This window comes from Ranitomeya imitator, chromosome 7 (genome assembly GCF_032444005.1).
Source record: "Ranitomeya imitator isolate aRanImi1 chromosome 7, aRanImi1.pri, whole genome shotgun sequence".
Lineage (NCBI taxonomy): Eukaryota > Metazoa > Chordata > Amphibia > Anura > Dendrobatidae > Ranitomeya > Ranitomeya imitator.
Genome location: NC_091288.1, coordinates 176,016,265 through 176,035,201, shown reverse-complemented (window position 1 = coordinate 176,035,201; position 18,937 = coordinate 176,016,265). Strand labels below are relative to the sequence as shown.

The 18,937-nt window shown below is 40.7% G+C and overlaps 1 protein-coding gene across 3 annotated transcripts in view; it reads left to right on the top strand.

The window, feature by feature from the left end:
- SNX29 (sorting nexin 29) overlaps window positions 1–18,937 on the top strand; it is a 597,835-nt gene that overhangs the window by 357,116 nt on the left and 221,782 nt on the right. For all 3 annotated transcript variants that reach the window (XM_069734084.1, XM_069734083.1, XM_069734082.1), the window contains 2 exons: window positions 2,797–2,852; window positions 6,065–6,146. In XM_069734084.1, coding sequence (XP_069590185.1) covers window positions 2,797–2,852; window positions 6,065–6,146 — 138 coding nt within the window. The remainder of the gene's footprint in view (window positions 1–2,796; window positions 2,853–6,064; window positions 6,147–18,937) is intronic.

The following is an 18,937-nucleotide window of genomic DNA, read 5'->3' as shown; positions in this document are numbered from 1 at the left end:
TTTTTCTGTTGATGAGAAATCAGGATTTGAAATAACATTAAAATGATGCTAAAGACTATTGGTAGATCTGAAGCCTCGGTCACTCCAGCTCTATCACCCGTCCAACTCCGCCCTGCCTCCTGCTGCTGAAGGAGGCAGCACAGGGCGGGTAATAGAGCTGGAGTGACAGAGGCTTCAGATCTACACATAGCTTTTCAGCCTTGTTTGCATATCAATTATAAGGCTGATTTCTCAGTAATGGAGATATGGACTGGTCATGTAAAGGTAGTACTGACTTGTCTTTGAAAGAGCTACATGCCCATATAAATAGATTGAGGCATGAAAACATGTTGATAGATTGAATTTAAGGATGGCATTAATGTTACTATCAATAATAATAATAGTTTAGTCTGCTGATCTATGAATAATGAAATAACACAACCCTCCCAATACTTGTTACATAACAAATCCGCAACTTTATAACTTCTAGGTAAGATGTCCTCATATGAACCTTAATGTGTAAAGTGTATCCAGCTAAATGTGGTGCCTGAGCCATGCTTTGCATATTCTACCTCAAGCCTTTTATGTTCCAAGCCCACTTTCCTTGCCTAATGTATAATGCAACATTTAGATATTCAGCAATTTGAGTCATAAAAGTTGAATATGTGCTCTGAAGATTACAAATAAATCCGAATAGATTGGTAGCATGTGATAGTTATTTGGAAATTTGTGTCATCGATTTCCTAGCAGAGCGCTGTTATTGCTTGCTTACTCCTTCAGTAAGTGCGCTATCCGTCATCCTCATGGGGTAGACCGCAGTGTTTAGTGCATCTCTGAGACAAACATATAGCAATTTTACATTTTTCAGTGTGCAATCGTGTGATGGTGAAGAAAATGAGAGAAAACAGCAGTGATGCCTGCTCAAGTAGGGGATAGAAGTTTAAGAAATTATTCCTTTATTATTCCTTATCTCTGGATTGTTTCCTACAACCCTTTGCTATCTCCAAAAATATCTATTACCCCTTCATGTTCCTGCTTCTTCGGCCACTGGTTTCCAGCAATGCTATTTAAGTATCGTAACACTTCCATGACCTACTGGCTTGTCCACATGATCTTTAGCACACTGCAGGTGGGCAGCAGTGGTTTTTTCCTTGCAATCCTTACATGCACGCCATGGTTATTCAGTAGATTCGTGAACATTAACATTAGATAATGTGAGAGAGCCCTTTCTTTTCTTAGGGTATGTTTCCACGTTCAGGAAACGCTGCGTGTTTGACGCTGCATAGAGACGCAGCGTCAAACACGCAGCGTCCAGATGTTACAGCATAGTGGAGGGGACTTCATGAAATCCCGTCTCCACTATGCCCTGCGATTCCGGACATGCGGCGCGTCTTTTTAGATCGCAGCATGTCCATTTACCTTGCGGCGCCGCTGCGCCGACGCAAGGTATAACACAAGGCCCTATGTGTGGGGTGCGATGATTCCTTATGTGTGCAATGAACACATCCGGCATCATCACATCTCCAGAAAGGGCCCGAGCGAGTTTGCCGCTCCGTCAAAATTGCCGGCCATCCTGAACGTGGACACGTACTCTTAGAGATAACCTTGGGTTCTTTTGTGACGTGGTGGACTGTTAATACACCTTGCTCTTCGAGTGATCTGTTGGTTGACCATTCTTGGCAAGGGTAATAATGGTCTTGAATTTCCTCCATTTGCACACAATTTGTTTGACGGGGGATTGGTGGAGTTCAAACTCTTTAGGGATAGTTTTATAACCTTCTTCAGACTAATGAGCAGCAACAAACCTTCATCTGAGGTCTTCTGAAATCTACTTTGTTCATACGATGATACCCTTCCATAAACGTATTGTGAAGTTCAGACTTTGATAGATCCCTGTTCTTAAAACAAAATAGGTCATCACCTCACACCTGATTGTCATCCCATTGATTGAAAATATCAGACTCTAATTTCACCTTCAAGTTATCTCCTTATCTTAAGGGTTCAAATACTTTTGCGAATCAAGCATGTAGTTTTGGATGATATTTCTCATTTAACTAATAGGTAGAAAAATTTAATAAATAACAATATTTAATAATTAACTTATTTGACCTACTTTTAGATCTTGCATTAAAATTTGACGTAGTTTAAGGTCAAATTTATGTGTAAAATCACGAAAGGTTCACAAACTTTGAACCACCATTTGTAATAGATCACAGCAGATTCTTACTGTACATACATAAAAACAAACAAATCTGTGCAAGTTTGGTATCGCCATAATCGTATTGACCTTCGAGAGTCATGTTTAAAGGTAATTTTTACCATTCAATCAGTACCGCATAAACAAACCTGAAACCATTGCAAAATAGCAATCTTTTCTCCATTTTATCCCTGTTGGATTTTTGTTTCACCATTTTCAGCACATATGGTAAAATGGAGGATGTCCTTCAAAACTACAACTCATTCTGTAAAAAAATGAAGCCTCAATCTAGCTAGTTCCAAAGAAAAATAAAAAAAAGTTATGACTCTTGGAAAAAGGAGAGGGGCAAATGCAAATGTAAAACCAAAAATTGGCTTTGTAGGCAATTAATTATTGTGCTGTTATCAATACCTCCCACCCCCTAGACAAATTAAATGTGATTTCCTAATTAAATGTAATTAGGATTTTTTTTATAATGACTGATGATGAATGAACATGCTTGGATAAGGTGTATCCGAGCATGCTTGTGGGCTACCCGAGTGTCTTCGGTGTGCTCTAGACAATTGTCTTTAAATATTTTCGGCTACACATTGTAATGTGTTCTGCTTTTGTCATTCTAGGTCCCTGGAGATTTGAGTCAAACCTCTGAAGACCAGAGTTTGTCAGACTTTGAAATGTAAGTTTAAGAACTTGCTCCTGTGAAACCACCAAAAATCCTTTGAGTTTCTAAGTTTTTCAGAGGATGAGCTTCATAACTCATCTATACAACTTTTAAATACATAATTTATGGCAGAATCAAATGAAAGTTGTGTTGATCTGCAACAGAAAGTGGACATCTAAAGAAATGCTATATCTCGCATGCAAATTAAAATATTCAAATCCTATAATAAAATGACACATTCCTTGGCTTTTTCTGCTCTGCTTTCTCTTTTGTTAGCACAGCGCCACTCTAGTTTTGACAGCTGTCATATCTGACAGTCCAGTTGCTAAGGATCTACTACATAACAACTTCATTCTTCACAGTGACACCTCCCTGCTCCCGCTTCATTCCTCTCTACCAGAGAACTCTGAATTATCTTTCAACGTGCCATAGACACATCATTGATACATGTCAGTAGATGTCAGGGAGTTTGTTCGTTCGGACCCTCATTGCTAGAATATCCTTGTTTTCTGATACGTCAGTCTGTTACCTTCATTTCCCGACTGAATTTAAAGAGACTGTAAAATTTATGCGTTTTGATTTATTTTTTTGGGTCAGAAGATGTCTTAAATTTCAACCTTAAGGGGTTGTCCAGGATTGGGTTTCAAGTTTGCAGTCTCTCTATGTGACTACTTACTTGGTAATCCTTACAGTGTGCACAGTACGTGCTCTCAGAATGTTCCTGTGTCAACAGTGGGCAGTCATGTGACCGCAGTTATGCAATTTGAAAACTTCCGGCCACATTCTGACTAGACGTGTCAAGCCTTGCTCATTTCACTTATTGAAAGACATGACCGCTTTTATGCAAATCGCATGCTTGCTGTCATTCACCCGCTCGGCACCAGTTACAGTGTATTCCGACATTGCGCACTGTGCACGCTGTAAGGATTCACAAGTCTGCAGTCACGTACAGTGACTGATCACTCTGGATGAACTTACAGCTGCAAATCGCTTGGGGTATGTCTCTATCAGTTTTGTACATCGAGAGACTGAAATTCTTGCCCATTCTTCCTTGGCAAACAGCTCGAGCTCAGTGAGGTTTGATGGAGATCGTTTGTGAACAGCAATTTTCAGCTCTTTCCACAGATTCTCGATTGGATTGAGGTCTGGTCATTGACTTGGCCATTCTAACACCTGGATACGTTTATTTGTGAACCATTCCATTGTAGATTATGCTTTATGTTTGGGATCATTGTCTTGTTGGAAGACAAATCTTCGTCCCAGTCTCTGTTCTTTTGCAGACTCCAACAGGTTTTCTTCAAGAATGGTCCTGTATTTGGCTCCATCCATCTTCCCATCATTTTTAACCATCTCCCCTCTCCCTGCTGAAGAAAAGCAGGCCCAAACCATGATGCTGCCACCACCATGTTTGACAGTGGGGATGGTGTGTTCAGGGCGATAAGCTGTGTTGCCTTTTCGCCAAACATATCGTTTGGCATTGTTGCCAAAAAGTTCAATTTTGGTTTAATCTGACCAGAGCACCTTCTTCCACATGTTTGGTGTGTCAACCAGGTGGCTTGTTGCAAACTTTAAACAACACTTTTTATGGATATCTTTGAGAAATGGCTTTCTTCTTGCCACTCTTCCATAAATGTCAGATTTGTTCAGTGTACGACTGATTGTTGTCCTATGGACAGACTGTCCAACCTCAGCTGTAGATCTCTGCAATTCATCCGGAGTGATCATGGGCCTCTTGGCTGCATCTCTGATCAGTCTTCTCCTTGTTTGAGATGAAAGTTTAGAGGGACGGCCGGGTCTTAGTAGATTTGCAGTGGTATGATACTCCTTCCATTTCAATATGATCGCTTGCACAGTGCTCCTTGGGATGTTTAAAGTTTTGGAAATCATTTTGTATCCAAATCCGGCTTTAATCTTCTCCACAACAGTATCACAGACCTGCCTGTTGTGTTCCTTGGTCTTCATGATGCTCTCTGCGCTTCAAACAGAACCCTGAGACTATCACAGAGCAGGCGCATTTATACAGAGACTTGATTACACACAGGTGGATTATATTTATCATCATTAGGCATTTAGGACAACATTGGATCATTCAGAGATCCACAATGAACTTCTGGAGTGAGTTTGCTGCACTGAAAGTAAAGGGGCCGAATAATATTGCACGCCCCACCTTTCAGTTTTTGAATTTCCACAAAAATTTAAAATAACCAATACATTTCACTCAACTTCACAATTGTGTTCCACTTGTTTCTCACCAAAAATTTACATTTGGTATCTTTATGTTTGAAGCATGATATGTGGGAAAAGGTTGAAAAGTTCCAGGGAGCCGAATACTTTCGCAAGGCACTGTACTATGGGTACCAGGCATCCATGTTGTTTTTTAATAATATAACAAGGACCTCATGGCTAGTAGTGGGGACCAGTATAAATCAGGAAAAAATTGAAACGGCATTTAAGAAAAAAGTGACTGCAGACTTGTAGTTTAAGGCCGGACAACCCCTTTAAGTATCTTTAAAGTGTTTTTAGATATTATTGGAACATTTATGTATAGATCTATTTTCAAAATTAATAAGTTTGACCAAATTGTTTTACATGTTTTCAAAGAAGCATGTACCCGGAATAGCAACTTATGTAACAAAAAGTGTACAAAAACCCCCCACAAAAAATAGGCTGAAAGAATAAAGAAGAAACGTGCAAACACATGTAAACACTCATCATACAGTGTGTCCTTCCAAGTCACGTTAAATTATATATTGACAATGAGTATGGTCAGCATTTATGAGCGGAGTGTTATGGGAATTGTGGTGTGCTGTAATGGTCTGCTGAGAATTTGATTTTCTTCCACTTGCACATATTTGAGTGTTATTTTCCGGTGCAGGAATCGGTTGGGCTAGACTGGCCTCTACCATCAAATTGTGCTTTGAGCATTTATCACTTGATTATGTAACAAACTTATCTTCTGGTGTATAATCTGAATTTAGCTGAGAACAGAGGATAGAAGAGGCCACTCATCATCCCGGACTCTTGATAAGTGATACAGAAAGTGTTGAGAATGTTCTGCCTGTCGAGACCTCGTAACCTACACGTGACTCTCAGTTGCCTCCTATCCGCCAAATAATTCTAGTTTATTTTTGTGACATTTTTCTTTGTTCCAGTAGACAAAATATCAGCTCTGTTCCTCTTCATTCCTGTAAATGTCAGTAAGCTTTTCCTCGTTGTCTCTGTTACAGATCACACCGTGCCCTTGTAAATGTTTGGATACCCTCTGTTTTCCTGCGAGGTAAATCTACCCACGCTTTTCATGTCTATCAGGTAAGATGATGTGCCGGGGATAGAATATGACAGGTTATCTGTAAGGGAGGGAGATGGCTGCCGGAAAACAGTTGCTATAATACTTAAATATTTTGCTGACTTGTTTCAACTATTATGTTTCCCACTAAAATTCATGTTTTGCTTTGCTTCGTGGTTGCTTATCCTTTCTCAGTGTTTTTATGACTTGGATGTTAAGGCTATGTTAGCACATTCAGGATTTGATACGGCTTGAGGTATGGAATCTGCTCTTGAATCTTCATCAAATCCCCTAACGTTCTTTCACCCAAATGCAAGTAAATGAGGTGTTTCATATCCTATTCACATGAAGCGGAAAATATCCAAACTGAATTATGATTTCATTGTGGATTGTAAAATCTGCAGGAGGCTCGTTATTTCCAGGCATTACATACAGAAAAGCTGCGGATTAGGGACAGAGAATGACAATGAAGATAATCCTCCTGTGGATCCACTGGAACTTCCCAAGCAGAAATCTAGTATCAAACTTTGATTCCCAAGCAGAAATCTAGTATCAAACTTTGATTTCTTATGTGGATTCTTTGAGAAATGAACACTACACTTTATATTTTTTTCTCATTCTCCACCCACATATTTCAAGATTTCTGGATGCCCAATTTAGATAATGAATTTGGGTTTGTGACTTTGTCTATTCTGTATTCAAGGTTTAGCTTCTCACAAGACCCTTCAATCCTCCTCTGATGTTCTCACTTTATCTACTAGTTTTCCTAGCTACATTTGCTCTTCGTTTCTGTTTTTTCTTGACTAGAGATGGGGAGAATCAATTTGCAGGATGGTGACCACTGGTCAAATCTCCATACCTCCTGGCATTCCTGGGTCCTCTTTTGATTAGCTGGGCTGGCGTGACATCATAATTGTGGCATAGTGAACATGCACAACAATAAGGAGATTCGCATGCCTCCCAGTCGCAGATCACTGACCGAGCCGATGGATCGGAGTCCTACAAATCGATTCTCCCATCTCAACTCTTGACCATTACTGACTATGTAGATTCAGCTTAGTAGGTTTTAGCCTCCCGGTCATAGATCACTGACCGAGCCGATGGATCGGAGTCCTATAAATCGATTCTCCCATCTCAACTCTTGACCATTACTGACTATGTAGATTCAGCTTAGTAGGTTTTAGCCTCCCGGTCATAGATCACTGACCGAGCCGATGGATCGGAGACCTACAAATCGATTCTCCCATCTCTACTCTTGATCATTCCTGATTCAGTGTAATAGGTTTTAATCTCAGCTTTTCATTACTTCTTGTGAATAATCTTTTTGGAAAAATCTCAAATCTTTCCTACTCAACCTTCATTAAATTGTGGTTTGCTACAGTCGGTCTTAACCCTTCTGGGAGTTTGAGTTGGTTTTCCAACTTGGCCGTGGTGGCAAATTTGTAGGGGTGGCCACCCATCAACAAATTTGTAACAATGAACTCTGGTTTCTTGAGGTGGAGAATGTGGAGATCCAGTTGTGTGCACCTTGGTCTACACCAAATGTATGTGCAAACTGTTGACCTCAGAAAATGCCCCTACATTCTCACATGACTACAAACGACTTTGGGATTAATGGCACTTTGTACTAAAGCTGACTGTTCATTGATGTGGTTATTGATGTCTGCCAAAAGCTTGGATTTGATAGTTCGGCCTTATTGGTAACTCGTGTGGTTGACAGATATTTCATCTGCAGAGTAAGAATAGTCGTCCAACTGCATTCCCCAACGAGTCTGATGATGTTCCGATTAATGCTGATAAGATGATATTTGAGGATTGGCATTGGCATGCAGATGTCTTCTGTCTTCCCGTACCACTGACAAACACTTTGGCTATCTAAAGAGTGGAGGAGAGGTTTCATCGCTGGTTACACATTAGTATTGAGCACCACTCTTCTTTTTCCTGAGAGAAAAGTGAAAAGTTAATTATCATGTTCATTTTTCAGAACCGGTGTTAGGAAATGTCTGTGTTCAAGAACCAGAGCTTCTGTCAGAAGTGCCTTTTATCACCCTCTCTATGGTCCAATTCACATCTGATTAGATGTGGCCACTTATGACCAGCTTTATTTTAGGGACTTCCCAGTTGATTTGAGTCTATACACTTTTCAGGTCTGAAAACTCGTGGATGAACTATGTGTTTCTGATAACCCTTTGCTTGTTTACTTTTAAAGTAATGGTTGCTACATAGTCATACAGGTAAATTATGTTCTTATTAAAGGGCATCTAGCACTAGATTTTTTGCTACCCCATCTGTGAACAGCATGATATAGGGGCAGGAAATGTGATTCCAAAGATGTATCACTTACTGGGCTACTTGCTACAGTTTTGATAAAACTACCGCTTTTTTTGCTGTAGATCTACCAGTTCTCTGAATGATTAGCTTTTTATAACTCCGCCCACACCACTGATTGGCAGCTTTTTGTGTACACTTTGCATAGGCAGAAAGCAGCCAATCAGCTGTGGGGTTGTGGTTTACTAATTCTGTAATGATAATCTCCGCTGATAAAACAGTTATTTAATAAAGACTACAGCAAGCAGCTCAATAAGTGACACTTCACTGTAATCTGGGTCTCCGTCTCTACATTATTCTGTAAAATTGGTGACTGATTCCCTTTAATGGGATATCCTTGTCCACATCTAGAAATTGATAAAATTAAAGACTGAAATCAAAGTCTTGGTAGAAACAATATTGTACAGAAAATTAATAATAAGTGTAAGCTTTATTATTATTCCTGGTCTCCTATTGCAAACAGAAGTAGTGGGAGGAGGCTCCTTCTGCAGAAAAGTTGAATAGTTGAACTGACTGCTTTCCAAAGGCACATGTAGAAGAACACAAACACAGAGAGTATATGACAAAAGAAAGTACACCCCTCACATTTTTGTCAATATTTTATTACACCTTTTCATGGGACAACACTGAAGATCTGATACTTTGATACAGTGTGAAGTAGTCAGTGTACAGCTTATGGAAAATGAGAAAAACCAGCACCAAAAAAACGTAAAACATACCTTTTCAAGCTTACTCGGCGGACCAGCAGTGTACAGCTTGCAAAATCCCGGGTGCAACACCTGAAACGATCAGCGTCGTACAACGTCCAGGCCAAAGAGGAAAAAATAGGTGGCACTCCGTGATGCAGTAAAACAATCCTTCAATGCAAGTAGTACATGGAAGGGAGCAGGTGCAGCGGTGGATGACGGCCTTTTTTCGCGACTATCAGACGCTTCCACGGGTCCCGGTATCAGATCCCACTGCTGCACCCACATGTGCAGAACCCACACCTCGCAGCCCCGTCTGATATCACTATTACGTCGGAGGGATCACACGCTACCCTCTCCCCACTTTCACCAATGTGGCTTGGCACAATTTTACATAGACACCCCCTGTCCCCACAGGCGCAGAGAGGCACGGTAAGTGAGAGAGGGTGACCCACGTGAGAAATTGGATTATAAATTACATGGTACCTTTTATTCTTTTATTAACCATGTGAAAAGTGGAAAAGTTTGAGCTACCAAGTCAAAACTGGTTTACAAATTTTGAGGCCAATTCTTTTTTGTTTGCCCATTGTGAAAATTTTAATATTTTGGGCTAAAATAATATTTTAGTGGAAAAGAAATAAAACCTTTTTTTTAATCTGACATCCAATGTTATAAAATTTTGTGAAACAACTGTGGGATGAAAATGATTAGCACTCCCATTTCCCAGATGGGTGTCATTTCCAAAAATGGGGTCACTTGTTGGAGTGAGCGGCGGGTTTCATGCTGATCTGGCTCCTCAAGTCAAAACTGTTCTACAAAAGTCACATATTGCTCTGTCCCTTCTGAGCCTTGTCTTGTGCCCAAACAACAGTTTGCCACCACATATAAGGTATCGTCGCATTCATGAGAAATTGCATAGTGAATAGCGAGGTCCATTTTATTCTTGCTTTCTGAGAAACTGAAGACTTTGGAGCTAAATCATCGTTTTAGTAGATAGGAAAATTAATTTTTAATTTTTACTGCCCAAACTTGCAAAACTTCTGTGAAGCACCTGTGGGTCCAAAACGATCACTAGTCCTCTAAATTAGTTGACAGGTGTAGTTACCAAAATGTGCTCACATGTGGGATCTGCTTGTTGTTTTGGCAACCTAGGGACTCTTCAAATGTGACATGGCATCCAGAATCTGTTCCAGCTTAATTTGTTCTCCAAAAATCAAGTAGCGGCCCTTCCTTTCCGAGCCCTGACAGTAGTTTATGACCACATAATAAAATATGAAGTTAGGTCAACATCTTAGTGGAAAAAAATAAATTTTTCATTCCAATTTGCTTTTATTCCTAAAAAGCAATAAAAAGTTAATAAACTTTTTGAGTGCAGGCTTGAATACTTTGTGGTGTTCCGTTTTTAAAATGTGTTCTTGTTTGTTTTTCTGACAAAGTCCCCGGTCCCAGTCACTTCAAAAGTCAAGCGGTAACTAAAAAAAAATCTTTCTCAAATTTTAACCCTTCACACATCCTGGGAAATGAAAAGTATGTTTGAAAAATCATGCTGACATAAAGTAGAGATATGGTGAGTGTCATTTAATTCTGTGGTGTGGAAGTTATCCACTACAAGTACAACTTCTCATACCCCTCGCTTGGCCTGCATAAAAAAATAAAGTTTATATTTCCGTCCCATGCCAGTGCCATTCTAGCAGTGTCGGCACTCACTCTTCCGGGGCTCCGGTGCAGTTGTTGTGGCATGTGACGCCAGCGCCCAATCAACCCCGCCATCACTGTCCCGCCTCCTGTTTAATTGAGCATGAAGAATAAGTCCGGGATCAGCTGCAGCCTGGACTTCCGCTTCATGTTCGATTTTTCCGAAGATAAGGACATTGTCACCAGCGCTGATGTCTCAACAGCCGCACAGGATCCTCGGGAGAGCAAGTGCCGACACTGCGGAAACGGCGCCAGCACAGGAGGGGAGTTTTGTCTTTATTTTGAACAAGAATGGGTTGCCCTAGTAGGGGACAACCCCTTTAAGAACATAAAAATTAAAAGTTTGAAAACTACAATATTTTTTTCTTTTAATTTTTTTTCCAAATTTCAGATCTTTTCATAAATAAATGTAAAATATGTCAACCAAATGTTTACCACTAATCTAAAGTACAATGCGTCACAAAAAATATAAATTCTCAGAATCGCTGAGATATATTGAAGTAATCCAGATTTATTACCACCTAAAGCGGCACAGGTCACATTTGAAAAACTGGGGGGGGGGGGGGGTCAAAACTGACTGTGACAGTAAGTGGTTAAAATTCCTTGAAATCACTGGCTTCCAGAAATAAAGAGGAGGAAGATGCGTTCTGAGGTTCTAGCAAAAGTAACTGTAAATATATTCTGTTGATAAACCCAAGTAAAAGCTGACTGTGTGAAAGAATCAGGAATAAAATCCTGATAAAACCATCTTGGAGGAAGCTGTGCCCACTTTACATGCCATCGAAGGTTCGCTCCGATGCTTTTAACTTTGCAGTTGTTTGATGCCAGCTGCATATTTGTTCAACCGCTGGACCCAGAGATCAAGCTGCTGAATGGCATCCAGCTGGGACTTGAGTCCTGCCATGAGAAAACACTTAAAGAAAAAATACTTATTTATGTAGTTTATCTCGGCACACAGCGGCGTTGCATCAAGAAGCTTAACAAGTCCCTTCTCGTGTGTATACCTGTTTCTCCAAGAGGAAGTAAAAGCCATCTCATTCTTCAGAGCCCCAGCAATTGTTGGAAATCGCTCTGCTATTTGGTTGGGTTACTTGAGCCTTGTTTAATTTAGGCTAAAGTTTCCACACTTAAAATGTTAACTTTGCAGTTGGTTTTCCGATGGATAGACTATCGATGGCGGTCTAGCTCTGTTGAGCATAAGCAAATGGAAATATTGTCCAATAAGAAGACCAGGAACTCGATGGCTTGATACAATCAAAATAACAGCGGCGTAGACCCTGGTGGACCTATCTAGACTTGCACACCATCGAACATTGATCGTTCATCCATAATGTCGCCATGGCTCGAAATCAAGTCAAAGGCCGTTAAGAAAAAATTGATCTAGCGAAAATTAGAAATGTACCCTAAAGAGAAGAAATTGAAAAAGGTGGGGGAAGAAACGTCCAACGATTAAATCAAGAAGGAAAGTTATATTTTTTGCAAAAAATAAAAAACTTTTATTCGGTGCAGTAGTACATTAACAGAGACATGTATCCTGGTCACCACAACCTGGGATGAACAACCAACATATTTCAGCTAAGAGCCTTAATCTTCATAAGTGATACATAATCTTAATAACTGATACATAAGCAAGTAAATCATTAAAGAGTACCCATCATTTTAATTTGTATTTAATAAATCAATAATACAAGTGCAAATTAACAACTTTGTGATAGATCTTATCTGAGCTATCTGCTGCTTTTTTCTCCTGGACAGATTATTCATTTTCCAAATTATCAATTCATGGGTTATTTATTCAGTGTAGACAGATTGTTACATCACTGAGATAGGAGATGGCAGTTGGTGCTGATAAGATTCTATGTAGAAGAGATGGGAGGAGCTAAAGACCGAGCTCCTCCTCTTCCTGTATTAACTTCCATCTCCTGTATCAGTGATGTAATAATCTGTCTTTACTGAATACAGATTTTTCCAATGAATTGAGAATTTTGAGAATGATCAGTCCAGGAGGAGAAAGAATCAGATTTCACTGATAAGATATATTACAAAGTTTCTTATTTTTATGCATACTATTGATTTATTAAATAAAAATTAAAACAACGGTTACTCTTTAAATGACTCTTTTGATACAAAGATTTGCTTAAACTATATTTCCTCTTTAATCACATTTGCCCAGACTTGTGAGATCTGTTATGGTTTCTCATTTTATCTATATAATGGAGTTGCCGCTCTTTCAGCTTATTATGGACTATACTGTATTCTGTTGAACAGATCCTGGAACTATAGAAATAATACAATCCCTTTACTACACTTTTAGTAAAATCTGTTATGTAAGCTTTTCTCTTGGCGAACAATGTTAAATTGTAAGTATAGAACAAGGGCTCACGTTTTCATCTGGGAACACTGCAAGTTAAGGCAGAATTCAGGTGTTTCCTTAGTTGAGGCTCTATGGCAGGTTAAACATTACATTGAAAGGACCTCTTCTTTTAAACCCTCTGTCGACAGTCCGCTGTTTTCTTCTTTTTTTTTATGATCCTATTTATGCTGTTCTTATCCATTTCGTAAATTGCTGGATATTTGCTGGTATACTGTGGTCATATTTCTACCTTTCGAGAATTGACAGAAATATATTCGGAAACGGCCAATACCCTCTTATGTTCTCAAACTTACCCCCTTTAAAGCAGTACCAGTGCCGGATGGGGGAGTGCAGCACTAGTGCAAACATTCCTTTGTGGCCACATATTTACTGAAAAACTGATCAATTCAGCTCGTGCCCACCCTTGGAATGATTGATGACCCCACTGAAAACTTCAGCACCGATTATATTGATGTGAAAGAAAGGTGGACTGAATCCAACTGAAGCTGGGCCAAGCGTCATTTGGCTTGGTTTACTGTGGAGGTTCAGAGCCGTTTTCGGGACTTGGACTTTCCTTGTTGCAAAGTCCTATGCATAGTGGATCAAAGTTTGTTTTCTCTCCAATATAAAATGCTCAGCGTGGGTTGATAAAGCTGTACGGTGCATGCTCATTCATTGAGAAGGAGAGCGCTGACCAGACAGCAGACTTCATTGAAAAGGCTCATGGGCCATCCGAATGCGATGTCTGCGGAAGTGTTGAGTATACAAATAAAGTCGGACATGGTACAAGAAGAACTATCATCAAGGCCGTAGCTCCTGGATCAAGAAGAATCACAGGTGGAATATAAGAATATCCTTTCTTTTTATCATACAGTAACACATTTTGGGATGTGCACCTCTTCTTCAGACTAGTAGGGATGAGCAGATAATTTGCAGGGCTCCAGTCCAGCATCCAGGTCATTGGTCCCTGGAAACTAGACAGGAGGCCCGTGAATCTCTTGACTTTCTGGCATCACTGGAACAGTATTTGATGCACAGGTGATGTTGCGCCAACCTTAGCTAATAGATAGCCACAGCAGGGGCGCTGAAAGATAGGAGATTCACAGGCCACCTGTCTAGCTGCCAGGTACCAATGACCTGGAGGCTGGCCTGCCTATCTCTACAGACTAGCGAATCATGACTGTAGGCACACTCGTGAAATTGTTCAATCAAATGACCAGTGGTTGAGTTATACAAAGGGGACCCTGCGAGCAATCAACGTATACTTAATCAATTAAAGGGGTTTTCCACTTTTTCAAAAATGGACCCCAAATATATCTTGTCTGGTAAAATAACAAAATCATACAGTACTTTACCCCTCCTCGATTCCAGCGCTGATCCTGTCTCAGTATTTTGGCTGCAGCAGTAACATCACGTTGACAGCCCCCATAATTACTGCAACAATCTTTGAGCTCAGTGGCACATAACATCTACACCAGCCGAGCCACTGAAGTAAGTGATTGGCTGCAGCTGTTTTTGTTACATCACCACTGATTTTGCTATTTTACATGACCACAAACATTTGGGGCCCACTATTCTAAAAGATAAAAACCTCTTTAAAAGCGCAAGTAAGATGGATGAATAGAAAGGCTCTACATGGGGCTGGACAATCCCTTTAAGACAATTAGTTTGTTTGAGTAATTGGTCTAGGATAGGAGTAGTAATCTGTGCTGCTGTGCTAAACTTTAGAAATTCGGAAGATTTGATGAGAGATTAGATCATGCAGTTTGTCGACGCGTTTCGATGTTGAACTAACTTGTTCTTCAGGAGAACACTTACTACTCCTGTCCTCCATTAATTGTTCTACACGGTGTGATTTCCTCACCCGATGCTACTGTAACAGCTGTCACACCTTGATTCCTCAGTCGTGGATTAAACTACCCCATTACCTCTCACATATATCAATCTGTCCACCAGATAAGACCCTATTGCTCTTGGTGTCTCCCCCTCTTTGTAGTTTGTTTGAGGACATCTCATTTTACGTTAGAAAAGTTTTACAAAAATTGAACAGATCTTTTCCTTAAGTGAGAGACATTTTGGAGGCTGCCAGTGAAGTATTTGTTACATGTGTGGGTTTTGGTTGTGTGAATAGACAGCTGATCAGCTTTTATATCTGAAGCTCCTGTATAGCTAGAGGGATCCCATGTATTATTCATGCCGTTCCCGGCTGTAGAAGCATTTGATGTTTTATGTGTTTCTGTTGTTGTATATTGTGTAATTTGGGCGTTTGATCTTATTCATATAGTGGCATCTTGCAAAAGAATTTTAATATTGTGATGAGTACTAGATCTTAACTAGGTCTTTTTAGCATTTCTCATTACCAAGCTTATGTAAGAGATGTGATTTTCATGCAATGTTTGAAATCTCGGGACAAGACACAAAAATGAAGATGCAGAAAGCTGTTTGACATAGTTTGCTGTTGCATTTACCCGAATTGAACTCGTGCAATCAAATAAATCAAGTAAATGACAGAAATGAGCACATTGTACCTATAGAACAACAGCAATGCACTGTTCAATGCCGAAACCGATCAATCCTTGACCTAACAGTCTGCTACAATGAGGCCGATTCACTAAATTACAAGGACTGGAAATCTGACTTAAATTGTGGCAGACGACTTTTCATGATTGGAGCATGTTACGTGTTTTATACACAATCTGCATACATTATTATTTTTTCTTTAATAAAGACCCGAAACGCGTTGGAACAATAAAGAACCATATTTGAACAGAAAAGGCTTCTCATTTCCTGTAGTGCAGCCCGTACAATGGGACATTGTTCTCCTCTACGATTATACACATTCTAGACTCATTGTAGAGATGCTTCACAAGGGGGTGTGAGCCAAAATTGCACCACAATTTGGTGAATCTGTCCGTTTTCATAAAATGTATCATTCTGTCTAAACTTAAAGTGAATCTGTCACCAGATGTATGCTACACCATCTGAGAAATATAGCTTGGAGGGGTCCCCAAATATTAAAACATAACCTTTAATCAATTATTAAAAGGACAAATATCACAAACAAACCAAATAAAGCGCTCGTGCAAACCAGTGCTCATTAAAAAATGGTTTGGTCTCACCACTGTTGACGGACAAAAGATCCCGGCCTCCTTCCGGAAGTACCTTGCCGAGAAATGGATCCACACACACAAAGAAAAAGGGGACTATATATGGGGAGAGAGACATAAGCGGTATGTAGTTCCGGAAGGAGGCCGGGATCTTTTGTCCAGCAACAGTGGTGAGACCACATCATTTTTCAATGAGCACTGGTTTGCACAAGCACTTTATTTGGTTTGTTTGTGATATTTGTCCTTTTAATAATTGATTAAAGGTTATGTTTTAATATTTGGAGACCCCTCCAAGCTATATTTGTTAGTTAACCCCTGAGGGTACTTTGAATGGTGAGTACCTCACACCATAGCTGATATCATACACCGTCTGAGAGCATCATAATACTGGGTCAGAGACTCTGATTCCAGTTATGTCACCAACTGTGCTGTACTTTAGACCATCGTTCCATCAGCAGGAGATTATCACTAGAGGACTAGTACATCTGCTATCATGATGTCCAGTTTTTCATATTAATGAACTCTGCATAACCCCGCCCCCACCATTGAATGGCAGCTTTTTGTCTATGCGCAGTGTACAGAAGCTGCCAATCAGTGGTGTGGGCGGTGTTATACAGAGCTCCGCATTCAGAGAACTGCTGGATCTGCAACAGGTAAAATGATGATTTCATCAAAAATTCAACATGTAGTTGAGGAAGTGATACACCACTATAATCAGGGTCTCTGCCCCTATATTATGCTGCTGTAAGATGAGGTAGCAAAACCCAAGTGACAGATTCCCTTTAAACTCCTTGTGCAAGTGCAGTAGTAGGTCTGTTCAGCACTCAGCCTGTGAGCAGCATGGGGTTATTCAATGACAACAAGCAGATATTGAAAATAAGGAGTTTAAGCACAAATATTTTAAATTTCCCCAACTTTTAAGTTTTATTGACTTTAATGGTGAAAGCATTACTTTTGTTTATTCAGAAAAAAATCTTTATACAATATTTTGAAAATTTGTGGAAGCTTAAAGGGAATCTGTCAGGTTTTTGCTATGTTATCTGAAGACAGCAGGAGATAGAGGTTGAAACACAGAATTCAGAGATTTGTCACTTGTCAAAGTGCTTGCTGTTGTTTATGAACTGTGAAGCATTTATCATTAAGAGATTAACATTGCTGGACTACACTGATCCGGCAGCGACGCCTCCCCTTGTGATAAGCAGCTCACTGTCTATAGACTTTGTACATAGAGAGCCAGGTGTGGGCGGAGTTAACTTTCTCAGCTCTGCTTTATTGCTCAATCTAAAAGCTCTGATTGTGTCAGAATAGCTGCACCCAATAAAAAAAGTGACACATTGTTAGATTCCGCCTCTCTTTGCCTACATCATGCTGCTCTCAGATGAGGAGGCAGAAGCCTGCTGGCAGATTCACTTTAAAGCAAGTGTCTTTTTTATTGCTATAATGTTTAAATGGCAAGATGTTGTATTAAAACACTAGGATAGTGAAAAGACCTAGAGAATAATAAGACGGTAGGTTAATTTAAGGAAATGGAACAGTTTAAAATGTGTGTTGAAACCAAGCACAAGCACTCAGTGCACCCTTTATGAGTTCAAACAACTCAAGGCTAATTCCCACCTGCTTGTTTTCTATCTATCTCCATCATCCTCTTGCTCTGGTAATGCCAGAACTGTCAATCAAGAAAAAGGAGGCCAAGATGGGAAACAAGTAAGGCTACGTTCACATTTGCGTTGTGCGATGTTGCGTCGGAGACGCAACGCACAACGCAAACAAAAACACAACAAAATGCACGCTAAAACGCAGCGTTTTGCGACGCATGCGTCCTTTTTTGCCGAATTTTGGACGCAAAAAAAATGCAACTTGCTGCATCCTCTGCGCCCTACGCTTGTGGCAGAAAAAACGCATGTGTCGCAAAACGCAGCACAACGCATGTCCATGCGCCCCCCATGTTAAATATAGGGGCGCATGACGCATGCGTCGCTGCGGTTGCGCCCGACGCAACGCAAATGTGAACGTAGCCTAAGTGATCAGGTGCACTTGGCCACATCAAGGGTGCACTGAGCACCTCTACTTGGTTTGAACAGTCATTCTGTGCTGTCAGATTCCCTTTAACCCCTTAGCGACCGCCGATACGCCTTTTAACGGCGGCCGCTAAGGGTACTTAAACCACAGCGCCGTTAATTAACGGCGCTGTGGAAAAAGTCCATAGCGCCCCCCAGAGGCCGATTTTCTCCGGGGTCTCGGCTGCCGGGGGTAGCCGAGACCCCAGAGAACATGATTCGGGGTTTCTTTAACCCACCCCGCATTTGTGATCGCCGGTAATTAACCGTTTACCGGCGATCGCAAAAAAAAAAAAAAAAAGCGATCTCTTTTTAATTTCTCTGTCCTCCGATGTGATTGCACATCGGAGGACAGAGAGAAGGGGTCCCAGGTGGCCCCCCAATACTCACCTAGCTCCCCCGATGCTCCTCGTGTCTCCCGGTGGGCGCCGCCATCTTCAAAATGGCGGGCGCATGCGCAGTGCGCCCGCCGGCCGGCATCGGGAGAATCTTTGGGGTCTCGGCTGCCGGGGGTAGCCGAGACCCCAAAGAGCATGATCGGGGTCGGTATTACAGACCCCTGTTTTGCGATCGCCGGTAATTAACTGT